Genomic DNA, 21,899 nt, shown 5'->3' with positions numbered 1-21,899 from the left:
TTTCATCCGAACCCTGATTCTCATAAAGCCATTTCCGATAAAATGAAATTGGCTTAAAATTCTTCTTTAACCCACGACTGAAGAACTAAGATATACTTTTAAAGAATTAACATTGTACTCAGCCAGTGTGGCTCAGTGGTTGAGCGTCGTCGACTCATGTACCAAGAGGTCGCCAGTTCGACTCCAGGACAGGGCACACGCCCAGGTTGTGGGCCCGATCCCCAATGGGGGGCGTGCAGGAGACGGCTGGTCGATGTTCTCTCTCATTGCTGTTTCTCTCTCTCTCTCTCTCTCTCTCTCTCCCCCTTCCCCTCTAGAATCAATAAAGAAAAAAAAAGAATTAACATTGTGATAAAGCTACTAAATGCTGTTCCTATTAATGAATGGTCTTTCATACAGGCTGTTTAGAATTAGAAACAATGTCACTAGTCACAGTATTTCCATTTGTTGAAGCATCATGTCCACGGTCCTCAGATGCCTGGGTCTCAGAACCCCGCTGCACTTTCAAACACTGAGAACCCTGAAGAGCCTTTGTTTATGTGGGTTACATCTATTGACATTTACTATAGTAAGAATTAAAGCTGAGAAATTTCTCCACAATATTTTAAAATAAAGTATTTCTTTAAAAAAAAAATGTTTCTATCGATTTTAGTGAGAGAGAAAAGGAGGAGAGACTGAAACATCAATGAGACAGAGAAACATTGATTGGCTGCCTCCTGCATGTTCTCCCAATTGGGGATTGAGCCTGAAACACAGGCCTGTGCCCTGACCCGGAATCGAATCCAGACACAGGACGCTGCCCAACCAACTGAGCCACACCGGCCACAGAAAAGCTTATTTAAAAAAAATTTTTTTTTTAATCCTCACCCCAGGACATGTTTCCATTTTTTGTTCAGGCAGAGTGGGAGGGAGAGAGAGGAGAAGAGAGAGAGAGAGAGAGAGAAAGAGAGAGAGAGAGAGAGATAAACATCGACGTGAAAGGGACACATCAAGTGGCTGCCACCCGCATGACCAACCAGGGCCCGGGACAAACTGCAGGTACGTGCCCTTAACAGGAACCGAACCCAGGTCTCTCTGGACCGCAGGCTGACGCTCTAACCGCTGAGCCAAACTGGCCAGGGCTTGACAGATCTTTTAAAGCTTATACTAGAAAAAGTTATTTTCAGGTACAAAGAACCAAGACAACATCCATTTTCTCTCTCCTTTCTTTTTCTTTTTTTATTAATTAATTTTTGTTACAGATGTTTCTCCTTTTTCCCCCACTGATTCTCCCCCCCCCTCCTTTCTTTTTCTTAAACTCAAATACTAACCTTACATGATGGAGGAATAATTATATTTTACATATTACGTGTATATGAAAAAGGATCTTTTTCTTACAAACTCATCATGTAAAAAAGTTCAACTAGCTACAAATATATCAGTACCTAAACCTTACGTCACTATTTAAACAAGAAATAGATAGCGGTTTTCTTATACAGAATATTTGATTACTTTCATAGAAAGATACTTGAAGAATAGTTACCTGAAAAATTAAACTAAAAGATGCAAATATTTAATTGCTGAAAAACTTTACCAACAGGTAACACATGTTTATTCTAATCTCTACGTTAGGTTCTCTTTATTACCTGATATCCGAGAGCTGCAGCTGATGGGAGAGTTCACCTTTTAAACGATCGAGTTCTTTTCTAAGGGGCAGGCTATTCTCTAGCTTTTTGGTAGCATGTTTTCCATTGTTATCTAACCAGGATCTAGAAAGAAGAGAGACACACATTCTGCCTACGATGCCAACGTGCCTACTAGGAGCACACACATGCATTGCTCCACAGTAGCCCACGGTCAGCTCCAGTCAGACCCTGACCACATCACACTGAAAGTGGAATATAATCACTTGAGTAAAATTCAAATAGAAGAAATGAAAGTCTGACGTTTACTAATATCTTGGTAGCTAACAGAACAGCATTTCAATGGTTTTTCTATATAGTTCAATGATATGATTTTTCAGTTGAAAAAACAGTACATATAAGATTATTTTGTTTAAAAAGAAATAGACCTTGTTGGCTCCTTCCAAATTCAATTTTATATAATTAAAATATTTTTGTTATGTTATTTGATAATCAGAGAATATGTCCAAAATATAGAAATACTAAAATCTAAAACACAGAGTAGCATTTCATAATTTTTTTTTAGAGTGGTAAATTCTTTTTATTATAGCATATAATTTAAAAACTTCCTCAGGCATTAACACTTTCATTTTGCCCTTTCCTATATGGTACACAGTGAAGCGGTTCTGAAGATGCAGAACCACCCAACAACTCGCTGAGTACTCGCTGGTGTGGCTCAGTTGGCTGAGTGTCGTCCCGTACACCGAAAGGTCTCGGCGTTGAGTCCTGTCAGGGCACATTCCCAGGTTTCAGGTTTGATCCCTGGTCGGGGTATATTTGGGAGGCAACTGATGGACGTTTCTCTCTGTCTCTCTCCTCAAATCAATAAAAACATATCCTTGGGTGAGGATTTAAATAAAAAGAACAATTTGCTGAGAAATTAAAAATCACACAGCATGTCCAAAAATGTAGATCGGAATGTAATTACCAGATATAATATAAAAATAGATTAAATGGAGCCCTGGCCGGTTTGGCTCAGCAGTTAGAGCATTGGCCCGTGGACCAGGGAGTCCCGGGTTCGGTTTCTGCTAAGGGCACCTAAGGATTCGGTTACAGTTCGTCCCTGGGGGTGTGGGTGGCAACCAGTTGATGGGTCTCTCTCACATCAATGTTTCTCTCTCTCTCCCCCTCCTGCTCTATCTGAAGATAAATGCAAAAATATCCTTGAGTGAGGATAAAAAAAAGATTAAATGGAGATTTTATGACCTCAAATTTTTCTATTTTGTGTTTTACAAAACCCAACTGATTTATTTCCAAATATTTTATTTCACAATAGTAAGAAACTATTTCAACCTATAGTTCTCAACAAAAATAAATTTAAAAATATTAAAAGTCTACACTAAATAATACTGTTGTTATATTTTCTCTTGTTATATCCTGAAATATGAAAAATATCAACATTCTTTCAAGATTTAATTTTTTTTAAGAGTGGAAAGTAGGGAGGGAGGATGGGATACACACACACACACACACACACAGAGAGAGAGAGAGAGAGAAACATCGATGTGAGAGAGAACATTGATTGGTTGCCTCTGAAATGACCCTGACCAGGGCCAGGGATAAAACCTACAACCTAGGTAAGTACCCTTAACCAGAAATCTTAACCAGAAATTGTACCTGAGACCTTTTGGTCCATGGGCCAATGCTCTAACCACTGAGCAAACCAGCCAGGGCTCAAGAATAAATTTTGATCAGGTGAATGCAATTTATAAGCCATGTAGAAATGATCTGATGTAAACTTGAAGAATTATTTTAATGCTACTTCTGAACTACAGGATTCAGCATGTATTCCTTATGATTCCTCTTCTGTAAACTACATATATAATAAAGATGAGTTAAACAATACAAGAATACAAATGAAAACTTAAACTGTATATGGCCAAAATGACCGTGGTGGCTGACAAGTTCTGGCCAAGTTACAGATCCCCGACACCTCCTGACGAGGCAGCAACACTCCTCAGCCTTACTTGGGATCCGGCTCCATACAAGGGAGGAGTTCCAGGGTTACTTCAGACAACCCACAAAATCAAATGCTCTGCGAGGATAATTAAGGGTAATTTACCATGAAGGAATGAGTGAGGATCCTCTGATAAACCATAGACTTAAAAAAAATTTTTTTTTAATCCTCACCTGAGGATATGTTTTTATTGATTTTAGAAAGAGAGGAAGAGGGTGGGGAGAGAGACATGGACTGGTTGCCTCCCGGACCTGCCCCAACAAGGGATCGAACCCGCAACCTTTTTGTGTATGGTATGATATTCCAACCAACAGAGCCACAGGGACAGAATATGGCTGGTCTTTGCAGGGTCCAAAAATGACTTATGCAAAATACATTAATGGTGACTTACAAACGAGACAAATGATAAGAGAAATGTCTGTACATTTTATCACCCCTCTTGACATTTTTTTTTTTATCCTCACCCGAGGACATTTCTGCATTTTTTTGTTCAGACAGAGCGGGAGGGAGAGAGAGGCAGAGAGAGAGAGAGAAACATCGATGTGAAGGGACACATCGAGTGGTTGCCACCCGCACGACCAACCAGGGCCGGGGACAAACTGCAACTGAGGTACATGCCCTTAGCGGGAACCGAACCCGGGTCTCTCCGGACCGCAGGCCGATGCTCCAACCGCTGAGCCAAACCGGCCAGGGCCCCTCTTGACATTTTTAAACGTCGTCTCCACTTATTCTTATTATTTATGGATCATTAGGATCATTAAAAATCTTACTACTGAACTCTCCAAAGAAACTGAAAACGCTGAGCATCTGAAGAAGCTTAAATAAAAAAAAAAAAGATTTCGATATAACCTTTCTTCATATACTTGAGGAGAATTTTAAATATTGAAAACAATCTCCTGTATGGCTCGTATGAAAAGATAAAAAATTTAATACAATTGGAAGTATTCTGGCAACTAAGGAACATAAAATACCCTTTTCATAATAGTTATTGAGTTCACCGTTCTGACAGGATTACTTTTCCTGGAAAATCAAATTTTAAACATGAACTACAGCTAAGTTTCGTTACGCAGAAATGAATACGTACGAGAGGGTTGTTTCCCTTTTCGAGACTTGCTCGAGGCCTTCACCGGGGTCCTTGAATCCAGTAAAGGCGTAGTAAGACTTGTCCCATTTGATGGGCCTGTCGGGCGCCCTCTTCTCTTTGGGAGGCGGGGGATGAACACTGCTATTCAAGCTTTGGACATGTTCAATTGATAAACTGCAGGAGTTGAGAATATATAACACTGTGCTTAGCAGATCTCTGGTGTGCAAAGTAAATTTGACTGCTCGAAATCCTAGAGAATATAATTCCCCCAAACAATGAAGACAGATGATTACTTGTTTTATTTAAAATTTTGTCATACAAAATTTATAAAATCAAAATCTTTTAAAAAAAACACCCCGTTACTGATTAAAACTCTTCCTCCTGGCAAACCATCTGTCAATGGAACACTGCTTCCTTTCCCAGATCTTTACCAACACTGTCTTTGTCTTCGGCAACTCCGCTCAGCTCCCTTGGCTAGTCTGGCACCGGTGACCAAACCCAGCCGGCCCGAGAAGGGGATTCACAGTCTAAGAGACGGTACAGCTCTCCTATGAGCTAGTGTCCACCAAAGGTGGTTTCTCAGATGAAGGGGGAGGAAGAGGGGGTGGCTGCCCTGTGACAGTGGTTCAGACGAGGAGTCAGGCTATTTAGTCTTGGGGGTGAAAGAAACTCATCTAGAATTTTCTCTGTGACTGAAAGATTTTCCTCATAGTTGCCTACCCAACTAAGTTAGTAACTCAGTATTTCCAGAAGTGATTTCAAATTCCTAATTGTTTAATTGTGCTTCGCAATCTGATTTTGATACGGAGTAGTCACTGGGCTAAGGTTAGTAATCTAACTTGTTAAGTCATCAATAGGAAATCCACTGTTTATTTTTTCCACCCCTTTATTGTGGTTAGGCATGGTTGTTAGTTAAATTACATAACTTTTCAATCAACATTCCCACCAACTGTTCCATTATTTTATTTTTTTAAATCCTCACCCAAGGACATTTTTTCATTTTTTGTTCAGACAGAGTGGCAGGGAGAGAGAGAGAGAGAGAGAGAGAGAGAGACATCAATGTGAAAGGGACACATTGAGTGGCTGCCTCCCGCATGACCAACCAGGGCCGGGGACAAACTGCAACCGAGGTATGTGCCCTTAGTGGGAACCAAACCTGGGTCTCTCTGGACCACAGGCCGATGCTCTAACTGCTGAGCCAAACCAGCCAGGGCAACTGTTCCATTATTACTTCTCTTTTCAAATATGAACAAGACTCAAGGAGGTTAGAAAGAATGCAGCGAGGGCTTAAATCTAAGTTGACACCAACCCAAGTATTTTTTCCATTACAACATGCTCTTTTTCCTTTTTTTTAAAAATCCTCACCCGAGGACATTTTTGCATTCATCTTCAGATGGAGCAGGAGGGAGAGAGGGAAGAAGAGAGACAGAGAAACATTAACTTGAGAGAGACACATCGAGTGGTTGCCACCCACACGATCCCAACTGGGGCCCGGGGACAAAGTGCAACTGAGGTACATGCCCTTAGCGGGAACCAAACCCATGACTCTCTGGTCCATGGGCCGACGCTCTAACAGTTGAGCCAAACCAGCCAGGGCTGCTCTTTTTTTTTTAAACAGTATTGTAGCCCTGGCTGAGTGGCTCAGCTGGTTAGAGCGTCGTCCAGAAATGCCAAGGTTGCGGGTACAATCTCCAATCAGGGTACATACAAGAATCAACTAATAATTGCATAAATAAATGGAACAACAAATTGATGTTTCTCTCTCTCTCTCAAATCAATAAACAAACAACATTAACAAAAAAACGAAACAGGACTGTGTGTAACTTAACAAAAAATGTATAGTAATTGGTTTTGAAAATGATACCAGTATTATATAAGTAATTATATAAGTATCTCCTTACTGTGAAATCAGCCACAGACAGTACAAATGGGCCTCCTGTTCACAGGCACATACCCTCGCCCCTTCACTATGAATAGTGGGTGCATACGCTTCAGGTGCTGCACCGCTTATTATGGCAGCTACTACCCATATGTGGAAGCTTACATTAAATTAATTAAAATTAAATAACATTTAATATTCGATTCCTTGGTCACATACTAGGCACATTCAAATGCCCAACAGCCACAAGGGCTCGTGCCTGCCGCACTGGCGCAGATACAAAGCATTTCCCCCACTCAGCAAGTTCTCTCGGACATCCCTGCTCTAGACCTTTCCTACATGCTTGTGTATTACACATGATATATATGCATATACGTTTACACAAGCACCCCCTACAATCTGAACTGTTTCTTTTAAATATATTAAGGGGCCCTGGCCAGTTTGGCTCAGCAGTTAGAGCATAGGCCCTCAGACCAATGAGTCGTAGGTTCGATTCCAGTCAAGGGCATGTACCTCGGTTGCAGGTACCTCGGTTCGCCCCCAGCCCTGGTCGGGGTCATGTGGGAGGCAACCAATTGATGTATCTCTCTCATATCAATGTTTCTCTCTCCCACTCCCTCCCATTCTCCTGAAAATACATGAAAAAATATCCTCGGGTGAGGATTAAAAAAAATGTATATAAAGGGTATCATTCTGGATATATTACCTTGAACTTGTTCTTGTCACTTAGCCTTGGTGACCCTTTCATATCTATACGTATAGATCAACCTCATTCTTTTTAGTAGCTATATACTGGCCCATATAATGAAGGCAGCATAAGTCATTTAACACTTCTGAACTTGATGGACATAAAAGTTGCATTTAATTTTTCACATTCCATACAAGGCTGAAATGTATTTTCTTGTCTTTGCCAATGATGACAGGTATCACAATTTAACTCATTCTCAGGGATACATATTCTCTTGCCACAATACCTTTAGGGAACCTAGAACATGCAAACTAAGGATGTGTTTTAGTTTAATCATCTGATGGTAAAGTGAGAAATACAGGCTTTACTGTGATCAGTGATATAGGAAAAATAAATCCAAATTCCTGCATTTGAGGTTAAGAGGACACAATTTATCCGAAGAGCTAAGTCAAGGAATGAATCTCAGTTTCTATCTTATCAATTCCATTAATTATTTAATCCAGTGTAAGGGCTGCCATGTAGTGAGGAATGCCCACGCCAGACAGCACATGTCCTTCACTGGGCAACATGCCTCATTAACCTAGTTTGCATGTGATGACTAAAGGAAAATAGTTCTACATGTTTATTAGATATTTGTATGTATTATTTTCTGAATTGTTTAGTCATTATCTTTGCTAATTTTTGTAACAGAGCTATTCTATTTTCTTTTTGATTTCTAAGAACTCTTTATATATTAGCATTATCTTTTTGTCATGTATAATGTATGTTTTCTTCCATTTCTAGTTTATTTTTTTCTAAAATTTATTTTTGTTTAATGAAGAGCTCAAAGTTAATCATTAATTGAAAGTAGAGAATTTATAACTTTACTCAGCCATAGCCGATTACAAATATTCGTTTCCACATTAAGTCACAGAAAGCTCTTAGTAAATCTTTAACTTGTTTTAAAATTTATTATAATAAAGTTTATTTCCTCATAGATCACCAAAAAGATGGGCTGAAGAAATGACTTAGATCTTTAATTTCAGTAGTGAATATCACTAGTAAACATTTTACCTTACTACCATCTTAATTATCAGTGAAAAGGTGATTAATCATTTCTAATGTTCTAAAAATAAAAACATAAAAAGAACTTGATCTTAATTTTATAATCAAATATTAAAGACATAAAAATGTTTTAAATCTCTGTCAGAGTGCTAATCTTTGTCATAAAGGCAAAGACAATAATGATTAATAACAATATTTTAAAAGAAGAATCAACAGATAATATGGTATATTAAACCAAAGCATTTGACTAGGAATAAAGAGATATTATTCCTAGTACCAGTTCCATCCCTAATTTGCTGTGTGAAAGTTTCTAAGGTTTCTTGTATTTGTTCCTTTTCTCACAAAGAAATTTAACTCCAGTAATTATCACAAAGCCAGCTGACGGTGGTAGTGAAATAGCAGCTATAGCAGCAGAAATGAGCTTGACTCTTCCAAACATAAAAATACAAACAGAATGGTGATATTTTTTCTTTAAAAACTGTGAAGGATGTAATTTGCCTTTATAAATCCATCTCTCATGGAAAAATCATAAAATCATGTGTAAGTATGATGGTTTTTTTCAATCCCTAGGCTAATCTTGACCCTGAGTAATAATAGGAACATGTATCTATTTAAAAATATTTATGAATAGAGATTTTCTTGGCTAAGAACAGCACATTCATGGTTATCTATAATTTCAAACAGAACTGTGTCATTTAGAGTAATAAACAGAATTATTTATAATTGCTATTACTATTACTATTTAAAGCATTCTTCAATAGAGCTGTTTCTTTCCTTCACAACAGGGTTATGAGCTGACTTTTTGTCTTTGAATACTGAAGAATAGGGTCTATGTTATTTTTTAAAGACATGTCTTTATTGCTTTTTAGAGAGAGGAAGGGAGAGAGATAGAAACATCGATGTGAGAGAGAAACATTGATTAGCTGCCTTCTGCACGCTCCCTACTGGGGATCAAGCCTGCAACCTGGGCATGTGCCCTGAGTGGGAATCGAACCGGGACCTCTCAGTCCACGGGTTGACGCTCAGTCCACTGAGCCACGCAGGCCAGGCCTGAAGTCTATTTTTAATAAAACTCCAAATCAGAGCTAGATGGAGAAACAGCCAAGGAAAGGACCTTGTCCTGTTCTCCCATACTCAATCTCAGGAGAATAAAAGATAGGAGGAAATACACTACCAAATGCTCGTCCCTGGAGAGACTGGTGGGACGCTGTCTTAAACGTAAAGATCCTGTTTTAGTAGTTTTCTGATCAAGCTCCTCCTCACTCCAAGGTCCCGAGAGCCTTGTGAGCATCAGGTGTCAGTTAGGGACCCTGAATGTGAGAGCTTCAGCACACACACTGCTTCACCTCTTTCGTTTCAACAATGAAAACTGCAAGTTAAGGTCAGTAGCAGAGCTAGAGCTAGAAATAGATTCTAGGTCTCAAAAGACCTATCAAATGTTGAGTTTCATTAACAGTTTGCTTAAAAAAATTATAGTATATTTTCTCATTGTTTTAGCCTTAACTCGCAGAACACTCTTAGTAAATCTTTAAGTTGTTTTCAAGTTCATTCTAAAAATAAAGTTATCTCCTCAAAGATCACTGAAAGGCTATATATTTAGAGACATAACAGAACTACTTTTGCCCTTAATTTTAAGTATTACTGGATTGTGGATGGCTACAGCAGTGACAAAGGACCAAACAGAAGGCTATCAAGAACGACTAGCTTTAAAAACAACGTGAGACTGGAGTTAAAAGACCTGGGTTTGAGACCCATATTCCATCTCCATGGTACTTAGTTACAACTGGGCAAATACTATCTACCTCGCAGGATGTTCTGAGGACTAAATAAGAGAACGTAAGCTGCACTTAATGGCTTATTTAAACACATGAGGCCAGGAACAGAATCTAATTCTAGGAAAAACAATCAATTAAAAGATACTTTTCTATGACCAAGGTTTGCATCCAAAGGTATTCTGGCAACGTCAGACTGAACGAATCTACTTAACGCGAAGCCTGCAAGGGACAAGCTAGAAATCAGAAACGTACCGAAAGCACTGAAGGGCCCCTGGCCGTGAGAGGCGTTCTGGCCTGTCTCTCTCACATAGAATGTGAGCTGAGTCGGTTTCAAAGACTGGAAGCCTGGTTTCTGGATGGTTTCTAAATAGACACTTAATCTCTGAAGAGAAGTTTCATTGACTTCCTGGAAAAAAATATTAAGGGGCATTTACATACAAATTAGAACAAGGAAACAACAGAAATTATATCCTGACCTTTTTAACACATATTGAGCATATTAAATATTTCAGTATTAAAAATTATTAGGATTTCATAGCATTGGTAGAGGAGGAAAATCATTCACCTAGTACAAGGCTTAATGTTTCCAAACATGTTGGATTTTAAAACTTTATTAAATATTAAATTATATTAATTTGTTACAATCCCCAATAATCTGTATTCAGTTATTAAAGCTTCAAGGTTATGAATATTTTTCTGTTAATGCAATTTACTAATTATTTAGAAATCTGACTCTGAATAGCCAACATTTATCAAATATCACAATCAGAATATTTTCCTCAAGCAGAGAAGCAAAACTGATTTGTTCTCCATTGCAAGTGGAAAAAAGTAATACAATAATGTTCTAATTTTCAAGAGTTTTAAATTCTTTTTCATGTTAAATCAGGTGTCAATGTTAATGAAGATAAAAGGAACCAATGAAATAATTCCAAGCATTTGACTTTGTAATCTGTTGCCCAACGTTAAAAAGTATTGGCACCGAGCCCTGGCCGGTATGGCTCAGCGGTTAGAGCGTTGGCCTGCAGTCCAGAGACCCGGGTTCGGTTCCCGCCAAGGGCACGTACCTCAGTTGCAGTTTGTCCCCAGCCCTGGTTGGTTGTATGGGTGGCAGCCACTCGATGTGTCCCTTTCACGTTGATGTTTCTCTCTCTCTCTTCCCACTCTATCTGAACAAAAAATGTCCTCGGGTGAGGATAAAAAAAAAAAAAAAAGTATTGGCACTGAGAGCTCACTAGTTCAATTCCCAGTCAGGGCACTTACCTAGGTTGTGGGCTTGATCCCCAGTGGGGGGGGCGGGCGTGTAGGAGGCAGCCCATCAATGTTTCTCCCTCCCCTTTCTCTCTCTCTCAAATCAATAAAAACATATTAAAAAGAAGTACTGACCTTTATAACTCAGTTTATCCTAAGTAATTTTTCATATCGGTTTGCGATCCCTGAACACACAATGAACCATGCTGCAGGGACAGGGACCATCCATAGGCAACACAAGGGATGACTGTCAGGGCACCGACAAACCTTTCTTGGATCGTCCTTGAAAAAGGACTGCTCGTGGAAACAGAGGCCTTAAATATTCTTTCAAACTCTCAATTTTACTAAAAAACAAACAAACAAAAGCCCCCAAAAACTGGCACAGAAAATATAATTAACCAATACTCTAAAGAGTTTACATGCTAGCTTTATTGCCTGCTTAAAAAGTATCAGATTTCATAAAAACAACGTATTTTCAGTTTGCATTATCTGTATTTCAAATTAATTCATTGACAGAACAACGCAAATTTACAGAACTCTCTTTATTATACTGTAACCAAGGCAACTAAACTATACAGAAATGTAGACCAAGGTTAAAAAACTAATAAATGTTTACCCTTTCTCTGGGGTGCTGTCCAAAGAAGTCTGGATGTACCGCAAAATAGAATGGCCTCAAGGCGTTGACTGCTTCAGCTCCTGACAAAGCTCTCGAGCAGAAAAACCAGCGTGGAGAGACCTTCTCCAGACACAGCCTTTTAAAAAGATGTGGATTTATTATTTGTTGAGGCCCTGATGTACACACAAATCTCCAGTGTATAAGGTGACAGCAACATTACAATTACTATGTATGGAAAACACCATAGAACAAATTAGAAACCAAAATGCAGAACTTTGTGGTTTTCTGAAACCTACCAAGTTTTAACAAGCAGTGAGTGCCATATGGTTTCTAAAAACAGTGGACAGACGTTCTACTGATACAATATGAAAAAGAATATTAAATAATAATACAGTTTCCCTTCAAAACCCACCTGGAAATGTTAACTCTCTTCCCTGCAAATGATGACAATTTTCTATGTCATTTTCTTCTTCAGATTAAAAACACCCCTCAATATCCAGGTGTCATCTTTTTATAGTAAAAAAATATTTTGAGAATTATAATGTTTAAAAATAAGATACAGATGTCTCTTTGTTCATTTCCTCATTACTGGCAAATTAATATTATCCTAGTTGGATAACTTGACATTTCATTCTTAAAATTTGGCATAACTCACCTGAGTGTTTTTTTTTTAAGTACAGTTTTAAATTTAAATGAAATTACTTGCACTTAGGGGGAAGCACTTCCTTGACATCTATTTTTGCATGTTATAATTTACCTTTTCCATTCATAGAAAGAAGTCTCTAAATATTGGACATATTTTTGTCTCATACATTATGTGTACTGAGTCTTTTGAAAAGTTTTCTACTTTTAAAATGGTAGGACTATAGAGACATTTTTTTTTTTTCAACAATCTAGAGACCACCATGTATTGTATTTGAACCACTTTTTTTCTTTATTGATTTTAGAGAGAGGAAGGGAGAGGGAAAGAGAGACAGAAACCTCAATGAGCGAGAACAAAGATTGGCCGCCTCTTGCATGCCTCCTAGTGGGGATCAGGCCCACAACCTGGGCATGTGCCCTGGTGACCTCTTGGTACATGGGCCGATGCTCAACCACTGAGCCACACCAGCTGGGCTGTATTTGAAGTTGACATATAGGCTGTATATTAAAAATTGTAGCATATAAAGTCAACATATAGGTTGTATATTAAAAATTGTAACAGGAGTTTGAACAGTGAAGAAAACAGTCCTCAATAGAAGGCAGCATAAGTAAATGTGAGTGACAACTCCATTTCTTCTCCATCTGAGCTTTGGCTCTCATTTCCAAATGTCTGACAGACACTTAGCTATCTTGACAGCTGCTCAAATTTTACAAGTCTAAAAAAAGGAGTAGAGGTCATTATTTTCCTTCTAAACTCAGCCTGGATACAGAAGGCAAGGGAGCAGCCAGACAGCTCAATTCAGGATAATTTCTGTTACTGTGGCACAACTTTTCTCAATGTTGCCAAAGCACCAAACCTCAGGTTCACTTCTGCCCAAACAAGCTCACCATCCCCACCCCATGTTCAGTGAGTCTTGTTTCTTTTCACTTTACAATGTCCCTTGGAATCATTCCTTCTTTCCGTTTTCCTGCTACCAATTATCACCACAAAATTGGACTGCATAGCCTCATAAACAACCAGACCGTACATAGGTTAGTTTCCCTAAAATCCCACTATCACTGTGTTCCCTACTAAAACACCACTTATGGTCTTTCAACTCCTGCAGAATAAAATCTACTCCTTAGTCTAGTATATTAAGTCCTTTATTATAATTTCCAAACTATCTTTCTTTTTTTTTTGTCGTTGTTGTTTTTTTTTTATCCTCACCCGAGGATATTTTTCCATTTTTTGTACAGATAGAGTGGGAGGGAGAGAGAGGAAGGGAGAGAGAGACAGAAACATCGATGTGAAGGGACACATCGAGTGGCTGCCACCCGCACGACCAACCAGGGCCGGGGACAAACTGCAACCGAGGTACGTGCCCTTAGCGAGAACCGAACCCGGGTCTCTCCGGACCGCAGGCCAACGCTCTAACCGCTGAGCCAAACCGGCCAGGGCCCAAACTATCTTTCAAACTTGACCTCCAACCAACCCTTATAGAAACCCTCAGTCCCAGCAGCCAATGATCAACCTCATTCTTCTTTCTTCTACATGCTGTCTAAGCTCTAATGCATCCTCCCTGTCCCTTACTTCCATCTATCCAAATTGTACTCATTCATTAAACAATGACCTACTTTGCATACCTACTGTGTGCCAGGAGGCAATGTACCCATTTTCCCCAGAATCTTCCCTTTTGAATCCTCATTATAAATAGCCTTCCCCTCTTGCAAACTAAAAATCATTATAAATAGCCTTCCCCGCCCTGGCCAGTTTGGCTCAGCGGTTAGAGCGTCGGCCTGCGGTCTGGAGAGACCCGGGTTCGGTTCCCGCTAAGGGCACGTACCTCGGTTGCAGTTTGTCCCCGGCCCCGGTTGGGTCGTGTGGGTGGCGACCACTCGATGTGTCCCTTTCACGTCGATGTTTCTCTCTCTCTCCCCCCCTCCCACTCTATCTGAACAAAATATAAAAAAAGTGTCCTCGGGTGAGGTAAAAAAAAAAAAAATAGCCTTCCCCTCTTGGAAACTAAAAAAACAAACAACAAAAACCGAACTATTTGGAACATAATACCATAATGTGTAAATTATATATTTTCATTTGTTCTTCTTTCCTTCCACCTATTCACCCTCAACTATCACTGTATTTTTGAAGGCACTAAGTATGCTTTACGTATATGTTGTTGTTTGCTGTGTTAGTTTGGGTCCGCTGAAAGCAAAGGCCGAGACAGGATTAGTTAAGATGTGCAACAGAATAACTGGGAAAGGAAGGAGAAGGTGGGAGAGCTTTCAGACCATGATCTGGGTCTGACACCTGTAGAAGAAGAGAGGGGAGGAAGGAGTGTCGAATAGGAAAGTCTTGGGCTGCAGCCCAGTTCCAAGAAGGGCGCAACCATGCCAAGGGGGAGTCCCTGATCCAAAGTCAGCCAGTGGAGTCCTGTGTGTTGCTGGAATGACTGACTTGGAATTTACATTATATATACATAAATAGAAAATACAGCAGTCAAATGACCTTAGTATACTATTTAAGTGCATAGAGTGGTTTTAAATAGGATAGCAGTAGACATGAGGGCAACATGATAAAAACTGTGCTAAGGATAAACTTTATTTTTTATTCTTTTCACCTTCTGCTCTGAAGGGGCCCTTGAAGGACCTGGCTGTTCACATGAATTTTCTTTTTCCCTTTTTTTTAATCCTCACCTGAGGATATTTTTCCATTGATTTTTTTTTTTTTTTTTTTTTTTTTTTTTATGGGGCGGGGGGAGAGAGAGAGAAACATCAATGTGAGAGGGACACATTGACTGGTTGCCTCCTGTACAACCAGGGCCAAGGATCAAACCCACAACCAAGGTACATGCCCTTGACTGGAAATTGAACTCATGATTCTTTAGTCTGTGGGACGATGCTCCTAACCACTGAGCAAAACCAGTGAGGGCTTTTCTTTTTTTGTTTGTTCTTGCCCTCCACCATAATATAACTTTAGGATTTGAAAAATAACAATAAATTAAAATTAGCAAAATGTATAATAGCCTCTCATACTAATTATAGATGGTACCATGAAGCTTACCTCCTCACAGGTCTCAGGTGGCAAAACATTTCTGAATATATGTGTACATCAACTTCCAGGCATCCATTAACTGCTGAAAAGTTAAGCACATGCCAGTAATGAACAAGTTAAAAACTTTACCATTTACATTAGCACTCACCAAAATGAAATACTTAGCTATAGAGCTAACAAAATATGTATATGACCTAGGAAAACTAAAAAACTCTGATGAAATGAGAAAGAAAGAAAGAAAGAAAGAAAGAAAGAAAGAAAGAAAGAAAGAAAGAAAGAAAGAAAGAAAGAAAGGAGAAAGAAAGAGAGAAAGAAAGAGAGCAAGCGAGCGAGCGAGCCCTGGCTGGTTTGGCTCAATGGTTGGAGCATCAGCCTGCAGGCCAGAGAGACCTGGGTTCGGTTCCCACTAAGGGCACGTACCTCCATTGCAGTTTGTCTCCAGCCCTGGTTGGGTCGTGTGGGAGGCAGCCATTCAATGTGTCTCTTTCATGTCGATGTTTCTCTCTCTCTCCCCCTTCCACTCCATCTGAACAAAAAATGGAAAAATGTCCTCGGGTGAGGATTAAAAAAAAAAAAATAGAACTAGGCACTCTGGCCACGTCTTTTCCCTCCCCTTTATCTTCCTCACATCTAATCTCCAAGGGCCCTTCCTTTGCCTCTACAACTTGTTTCCTAAGCCCATTTCTTCTACGAATTACTTCTTCTACCTCAGTGATTTTCCAAATAAATGTTCTCTTATATACAAAAAACCTAAATGGAGAGATATTCCACGTTCATGGATAGAAAGAGTCAATATTGTCAAGATGCCAGTTCTTTCCAACTTGATTTATAGATTCAATGCATTCCCAATCAAAATCTCAGCAGGTTATTTTACGGGTATTGACAAACTCATAGTAAGGTTTATATGGAAAATCAAATGACACAGAACAGCCAACTCAATACTGAAGAACTAAGTTGGGGGACTAACTCTACCCAATGTCAAGACTTACTATAAAGCTACAGGAATCAAGACAGGGTGTTACTGGTGAAAGAACTGATAAACTGAACTTCATTAAAATAAAAAACTTGTGTTCTCTGAAAGACAATGTGGAGAGAATGAGGAGACAAGCCACATACTGGGAGAAAATATTTGCAAAATACATATTTGAAAAAAGACGGTTACTCAAAATATACCAAAAAACAAACAAACACCCCCCCCCCAACCCAAACAAACTTAAAAAAAATCAAATCCGGGTTTAGTTAAGTCAGCACAGGTATAAGTCTCAATTGCAAAGAGACTAGAAGGATATACATATGCAGTCTATAACTAGCTATCTCTAGTTAGCTAGTGGTAGGATATTAAGTGCTTTATCCCCCACCCCTTATTTCCTAGTTTATTAACAATAAACATGTGACATATTTTCTTAAAAATGAGAAGCCAGCCCTGGCCGGTTTGGCTCAGCGGTTAGAGCGTCGGCCTGCGGTCCAGAGACTCGGGTTCAGTTCCCGTTAAGGGCACGTACCTCCGTTGCAGTTTGTCCCCGGCCCTGGTCGGTCGTGCGGGTGGCAGCCACTCGATGTGTCCCTTTCACGTCGATGTTTCTCTCTCTCTCTCTCTCTCTCTCTGTTCCTCTCTCTCCCTCCCACTCTACCTGAACAAAAAATGGAAAAATGTCCTCGGGTGAGGATAAAAAAAAAAATTAGAAGTCAATTTTATCACTTCTGCCAGAAATAAACAGGTCGCAGGAAAACAAAACATAAGTGGCCTGACTGATAATTATAATGTCAACTTTCTTATTTACCATGAGAACTATAATTACTAAGGAGACTAGAAGACTCAGATCTGAGGTCTTTCTCTTACAGGACTAGCCACACAGAAAATAAAATTGCTGTCAGCAGACGGAATATACACTGCTTCAGAGTAAACTTGGGTGCTCTCATTGGTTAGTGGGAAATAGTTTGAAAGCCTAGGGCACTCAGGTCAACGGCAAGATTTTTGTCTTCAGATAAATTCTTTCATAGATGGTTCGTTCTTGTTTGTACTTCCTAGGGCCCACTATCCTTCCATTGGGAAAAGCCTCAAACATGCTACAAAATAACTAAGGTTATACTGTTTTATTAGACTTGGAAAACACTCTCGGTCCTTAATTCAACCATTCAACCGATTCATCAACAGGCAATTACCAAGCACTTATGTGTCAGATTCCTCTCTGGATGGAGGGTGGAAAATGGGGAAGGACACAAGTCATTTAAAAAACAATGCAAATGTCTTCTGCCATAATCCACTTAAAAGTGATACTAGCTTCTATTTCATGCAATGAAAATTTCTGATTTTAACCTAAATTCTGTGCTGTGAAGGCATTAAACATGCTGTTCAGTTTCAAATCAAATTTGGTAGAAAGAGATATCTAAGTTGGTGGAAAAGTCGAATTTGGGTAGTTTAAGAAAAACTTTTTTTTTTTAAATCCTCACCCAAGAATACGTTTTTATTGATTTTAGAGAGAGAGGACGGGGGATAGAGAGACACGTGACGTCCGTTGCCTCCCACAGGCACTCCCAACCTGGATGAACTCCAAACTTAGGTATTTGCCCTGACGGCAATCCAACCCCCAACCTCTGGTGTAGAGGACAACAGTTCCACCCGGTCAGGGCTCTTTTTTTTTTTTTTTCTTTAATTCTCACCGGAGGACATTTTTGCATCTATCTTCAGATAGAGCGGGAGGGAGAGGGGAAAGAAGAAAGAGAAACACTGATGTGAGATAGTGAGACACATCACTGGCCACCACCCACACAACCCCAACCGGGAGGGGGACAAACTGCAACCGAGGTACATGCCCTTAGCGGAGCCGAACCCCGTCTCTCTGGTCCACGGGCGGACGCTCTAACCGCTGAGCCAATCCGGCCAGGGTTCAGGGCTCAGGGCTCATTTTGCTTAAATTACTTTTAATATAGAAACAGTAACGTGTATGCCAGAGGTCCTATGATTGACCTTTGGCCATTTGGCACAACTTTTATTTGATAGTAACTTATTTTTCTTCAGGCTACTCTCATTTAAACTGTGATTTCCTTTAGTAACTACCTTGATGGAAGGAATAAAAGTAGGCAACTTTCCATTGCTTTTCAGTCGACTATTTCTCAGGAAAGGGAAAAAAAGCAAAGAAAAAGTAAAAGCAGTAAGTCCTATGAGATAACTGAATCAATTGTTGCAAAAGCAAAGCATCTAGATTCTTAAAAAAAATTTTTTTTTTCTTTTATTGACTTTAGAGAGAGGACGAAGGGAGAGGGGGAGAGAGATAAAAACATCGATGAGAGGGAACACTGGCCGCCTCCTGCACGCCCCCCACGGGATGGGGCCCACGTCCTGGGCATGTGCCCTGACCGGAATCGAACCCGCGACCTCTTGGTGCCTGGTCCACGCTCGACCACTGAGCCGCACCGCCGGGCAGATTCTTTAGCTTCCTTTTCTAAATCTTTTGCTATGAAATCTGAATCATCACAATTTCCTATGATAAGTCAAAGGTTTCGGGGAAACGGTATGGCTGGAAGTAAGGAAGCCTAAGAAATCCTTTGGTCTCTCACCTCCAAGGCAAGGTAAAACCAGCCATGTGGACCCTGCGGCCCTGATTCAAGTTAGCACGTCGAGCTAGGGTGACAGCGCGCCGCCCACGCGAACCCCCTTTCTGCCCCGAGCAGCCTGAAATCCCGATTGGAACCCCTCCCCTCCTGCTCCTTACAGTTCTGGCCAGTGTCCGCCCCAAAGGTTTTCTCCGACCTGTTCCAACTCAGACCTGTTTGCCCTCCCACCCCACACTAGTGGGCTAGGCCGGGACGCATGCGCGCGGGCCGCCGGCCCGGCCCACGAGCGGCGCTGCGGGCACGGCGCTCCCGCCTGCCCTCGCTCCTGCACTACAGCTGACAGGCTCCTACCCGCAGTGCTCGGAGCCCCCCGCCCCCCGAAAATCTCAGCTGGGCACGCCCTGTTCCATCCGGCGCCTGCAGCGAGGGACGGGCCGCAGAGCGCGCTCTCATTGGCTGAAGCGTGCCAGGCCTTCCTCCCGGGAGCGCCCCAGCCGAAGGTTGAACCCCTTAGCTGTACCCAGCTCCACTGACGTCAGCGCCCAGGTGACCGCTCCGCCTTCCCCGCTGCTTGGAAGCCCGGCCCGTCCTTCTCCTTACCGCCCGGCCGGAGGGAGCTCCGCGCGCCCGCCGCAAGCTTTCGGACGCACGAGTGAGCACTTGGAAATGTGAAGAACTGGGCCGGAGGGAGTCGGAAATGATTGGGCGGCAGGTGGTGAGGCCTGCCCCGAGGGTCGGTGGAGCCACTGAGCACGCGCTAGAGGGCGGGAGGGCGCGCTAGAGGACGCGCGCATGCGCCCCCTCCCCGGCCCCCACCTCCTCACCTCCCAACCGTCAACCCCCGCGCCCTTAGAGGGGGTGAGGCTACCTCCGCAGATCTGCCCGCAGAGCCTTCGGAGCTGACGCTAGTTTTTAAAAATTTCTCCGGTTTGCATTTTCCTTAGGACTTTGGCTCTTTCAGGATCTGGCTATTTTCAAACCTTAAGCACTCTCCACCCTCAGCTTAGGGTTTTGCTATTAGCTGTATTTCACTTCTATGGCTTTGATTACAGAAATGGCCACAGATGAAATTAGGCAAATAACAATAACCTATCTTTTTCCTTTTCTACCTTTCGGCCTTATTGACTGAGCCAAAAAAAAAAAAAAAAAAAAAAAATAGCCCCCCCCCCCCATCCTCCTTTTGTTCCAGCCCTAAGGGCTCTCTCTCTTTCGACTTCTCATTAGAAACAATTTAGTCACTTGTGATCCATTCCATCCAATTTCATTTTTCCTAAAAGCTTCATTTATCAACTGTCTCGTCTTCATCCTTTCAAATGCTTCTTGGCTGTCAGCATCTGAACTGTCTCATATTTCTCTAATTCCTTTCTTTGGGTTTCAGTTACCCTCTTTAGAAAAGACTAGCTTATAATCGTCCATTTACCATCCTTCACTTGTCCTCAAATATCCAAACGTATTTTATTTGCTAGGTGCTGCATCTAAAATAGTGGCAGTTACAGTCACCCAGTTTGTTCTTGCTAGAGAGCCAGTCATCTTCGTTGACGTCCCACTTCCCTCTCATTCACAGCAGTACTCATGCCACGCTTCATCATGGCGAGGCGAAGTGCAAGAATTTACCTTTTTCAGTCTTGTGAGGTTATAGACTCTTTCCAATGATGCTGCCATTACCCTATTTTGGGAACTACTTTAAGAAGTTCTTTCAGCCCCCCGCTCCCCACCCCCCCCTCCAGCCATGACTTATTCTTTATTCGCCTTAAGACTTTTTCTCCAAACGATTTAAAATTATGGTTTAAAGTAGCATATCTTAAGTATCAAATTGAGGGTTGAGGATGACCACCTTAGAGAATGACTGTGGTACAGATTCTGAAGATGACTTGAGAAAAGGAGTTTTAACTTCCTAAGGTGGTTTGTACGGACGATCCTTGTTTGCTATTTAAGTTCTGGTATATTTGTTTAAAATAACTGTTTTCTTCCGAGGCAAGGATAGGTGGAACAGACTCGGCTGTCAGAGGGCAGGGGAAGGAAGAGGGGACTTGGATGAAAGAAGGGATTAGCCAAAGAACATATATGAATAACCCAGAGATACTGACAACAGTGTGTAGACGGCCACAGGGAAGGTGGGGTGGGGCTGGGTGGAGGTGGGCAAAGGGGGCAAAATGGGGACATCTGTAATAGTGTCAACAGTAAAGTTAAAATATAAATAAAAGGTTTTTTCAGTCATATTTAATGTCTTTTCAAAATACACATAGTATGATAAAATACACAAACTATTCACAGGGTAATTAAAAATTTTTGGTAAAACTCAGAAGGTACTCTGGAATTTTAGTGTTTGGGCCATTTTTCAATATTACTTTACTATTCTGTATTGCAGATGTGGAATAGGCTTTAGAAACTGGACTGAGTATACACTCAACCTACTTCAGACCCCAAAAGGTTTTTCTGAATACTCAGTTACCCACTTGCACATTTCCCCTTTTATGTCTCCCTCTAATGAAATGCTGCACAGTATTCATTCAGTTTGTGATTTTTCAATGTCTGAATTTCAGAATAAATAGGGATTTACCATAATTAGGTTTTCTGAATTTAAAAAGTAGTCAAAAAGTAATTTGAAAAATCACTTCAGTGGGGTTTTGTATAACTATTATAAATTGCATACATCAATAAATTTTGTAGTGTTTGAAAACTATTAACTTCTATAAATCAATAAAGGGCAAAGGCTGAA

General features: G+C 40.8%; 1 protein-coding gene across 4 annotated transcripts in view; it reads right to left on the bottom strand.

The window, feature by feature from the left end:
• TCAIM (T cell activation inhibitor, mitochondrial) overlaps positions 1-19,912 on the bottom strand; it is a 29,000-nt gene extending 9,088 nt beyond the window's left edge. Inside the window, exons 1-6 of one of the 4 annotated variants that reach the window (XM_036266835.1) lie at positions 19,781-19,912; positions 15,635-15,707; positions 11,953-12,088; positions 10,341-10,494; positions 4,703-4,952; positions 1,626-1,748 (exon numbers count right to left, since the gene is read on the bottom strand). In XM_036266835.1, coding sequence (XP_036122728.1) covers positions 1,626-1,748; positions 4,703-4,952; positions 10,341-10,494; positions 11,953-12,088; positions 15,635-15,663 — 692 coding nt within the window. In that variant the 5' untranslated portion in view covers positions 15,664-15,707; positions 19,781-19,912. Of the gene's footprint in view, positions 1-1,625; positions 1,749-4,702; positions 4,953-10,340; positions 10,495-11,952; positions 12,089-15,634; positions 15,708-19,338; positions 19,381-19,780 lie in introns of those variants that run through there. The other 3 variants (XM_036266833.1, XM_036266836.1, XM_036266834.1) reach the window with 3 other exon arrangements.
• Between the last annotated feature and the right edge of the window lie 1,987 nt (positions 19,913-21,899).

This window comes from Molossus molossus, unplaced genomic scaffold (genome assembly GCF_014108415.1).
Source record: "Molossus molossus isolate mMolMol1 unplaced genomic scaffold, mMolMol1.p scaffold_m16_p_18, whole genome shotgun sequence".
In the NCBI taxonomy this organism is placed as follows: Eukaryota; Metazoa; Chordata; class Mammalia; order Chiroptera; family Molossidae; genus Molossus; species Molossus molossus.
This window is presented reverse-complemented; position numbering and strand designations above follow the sequence as displayed.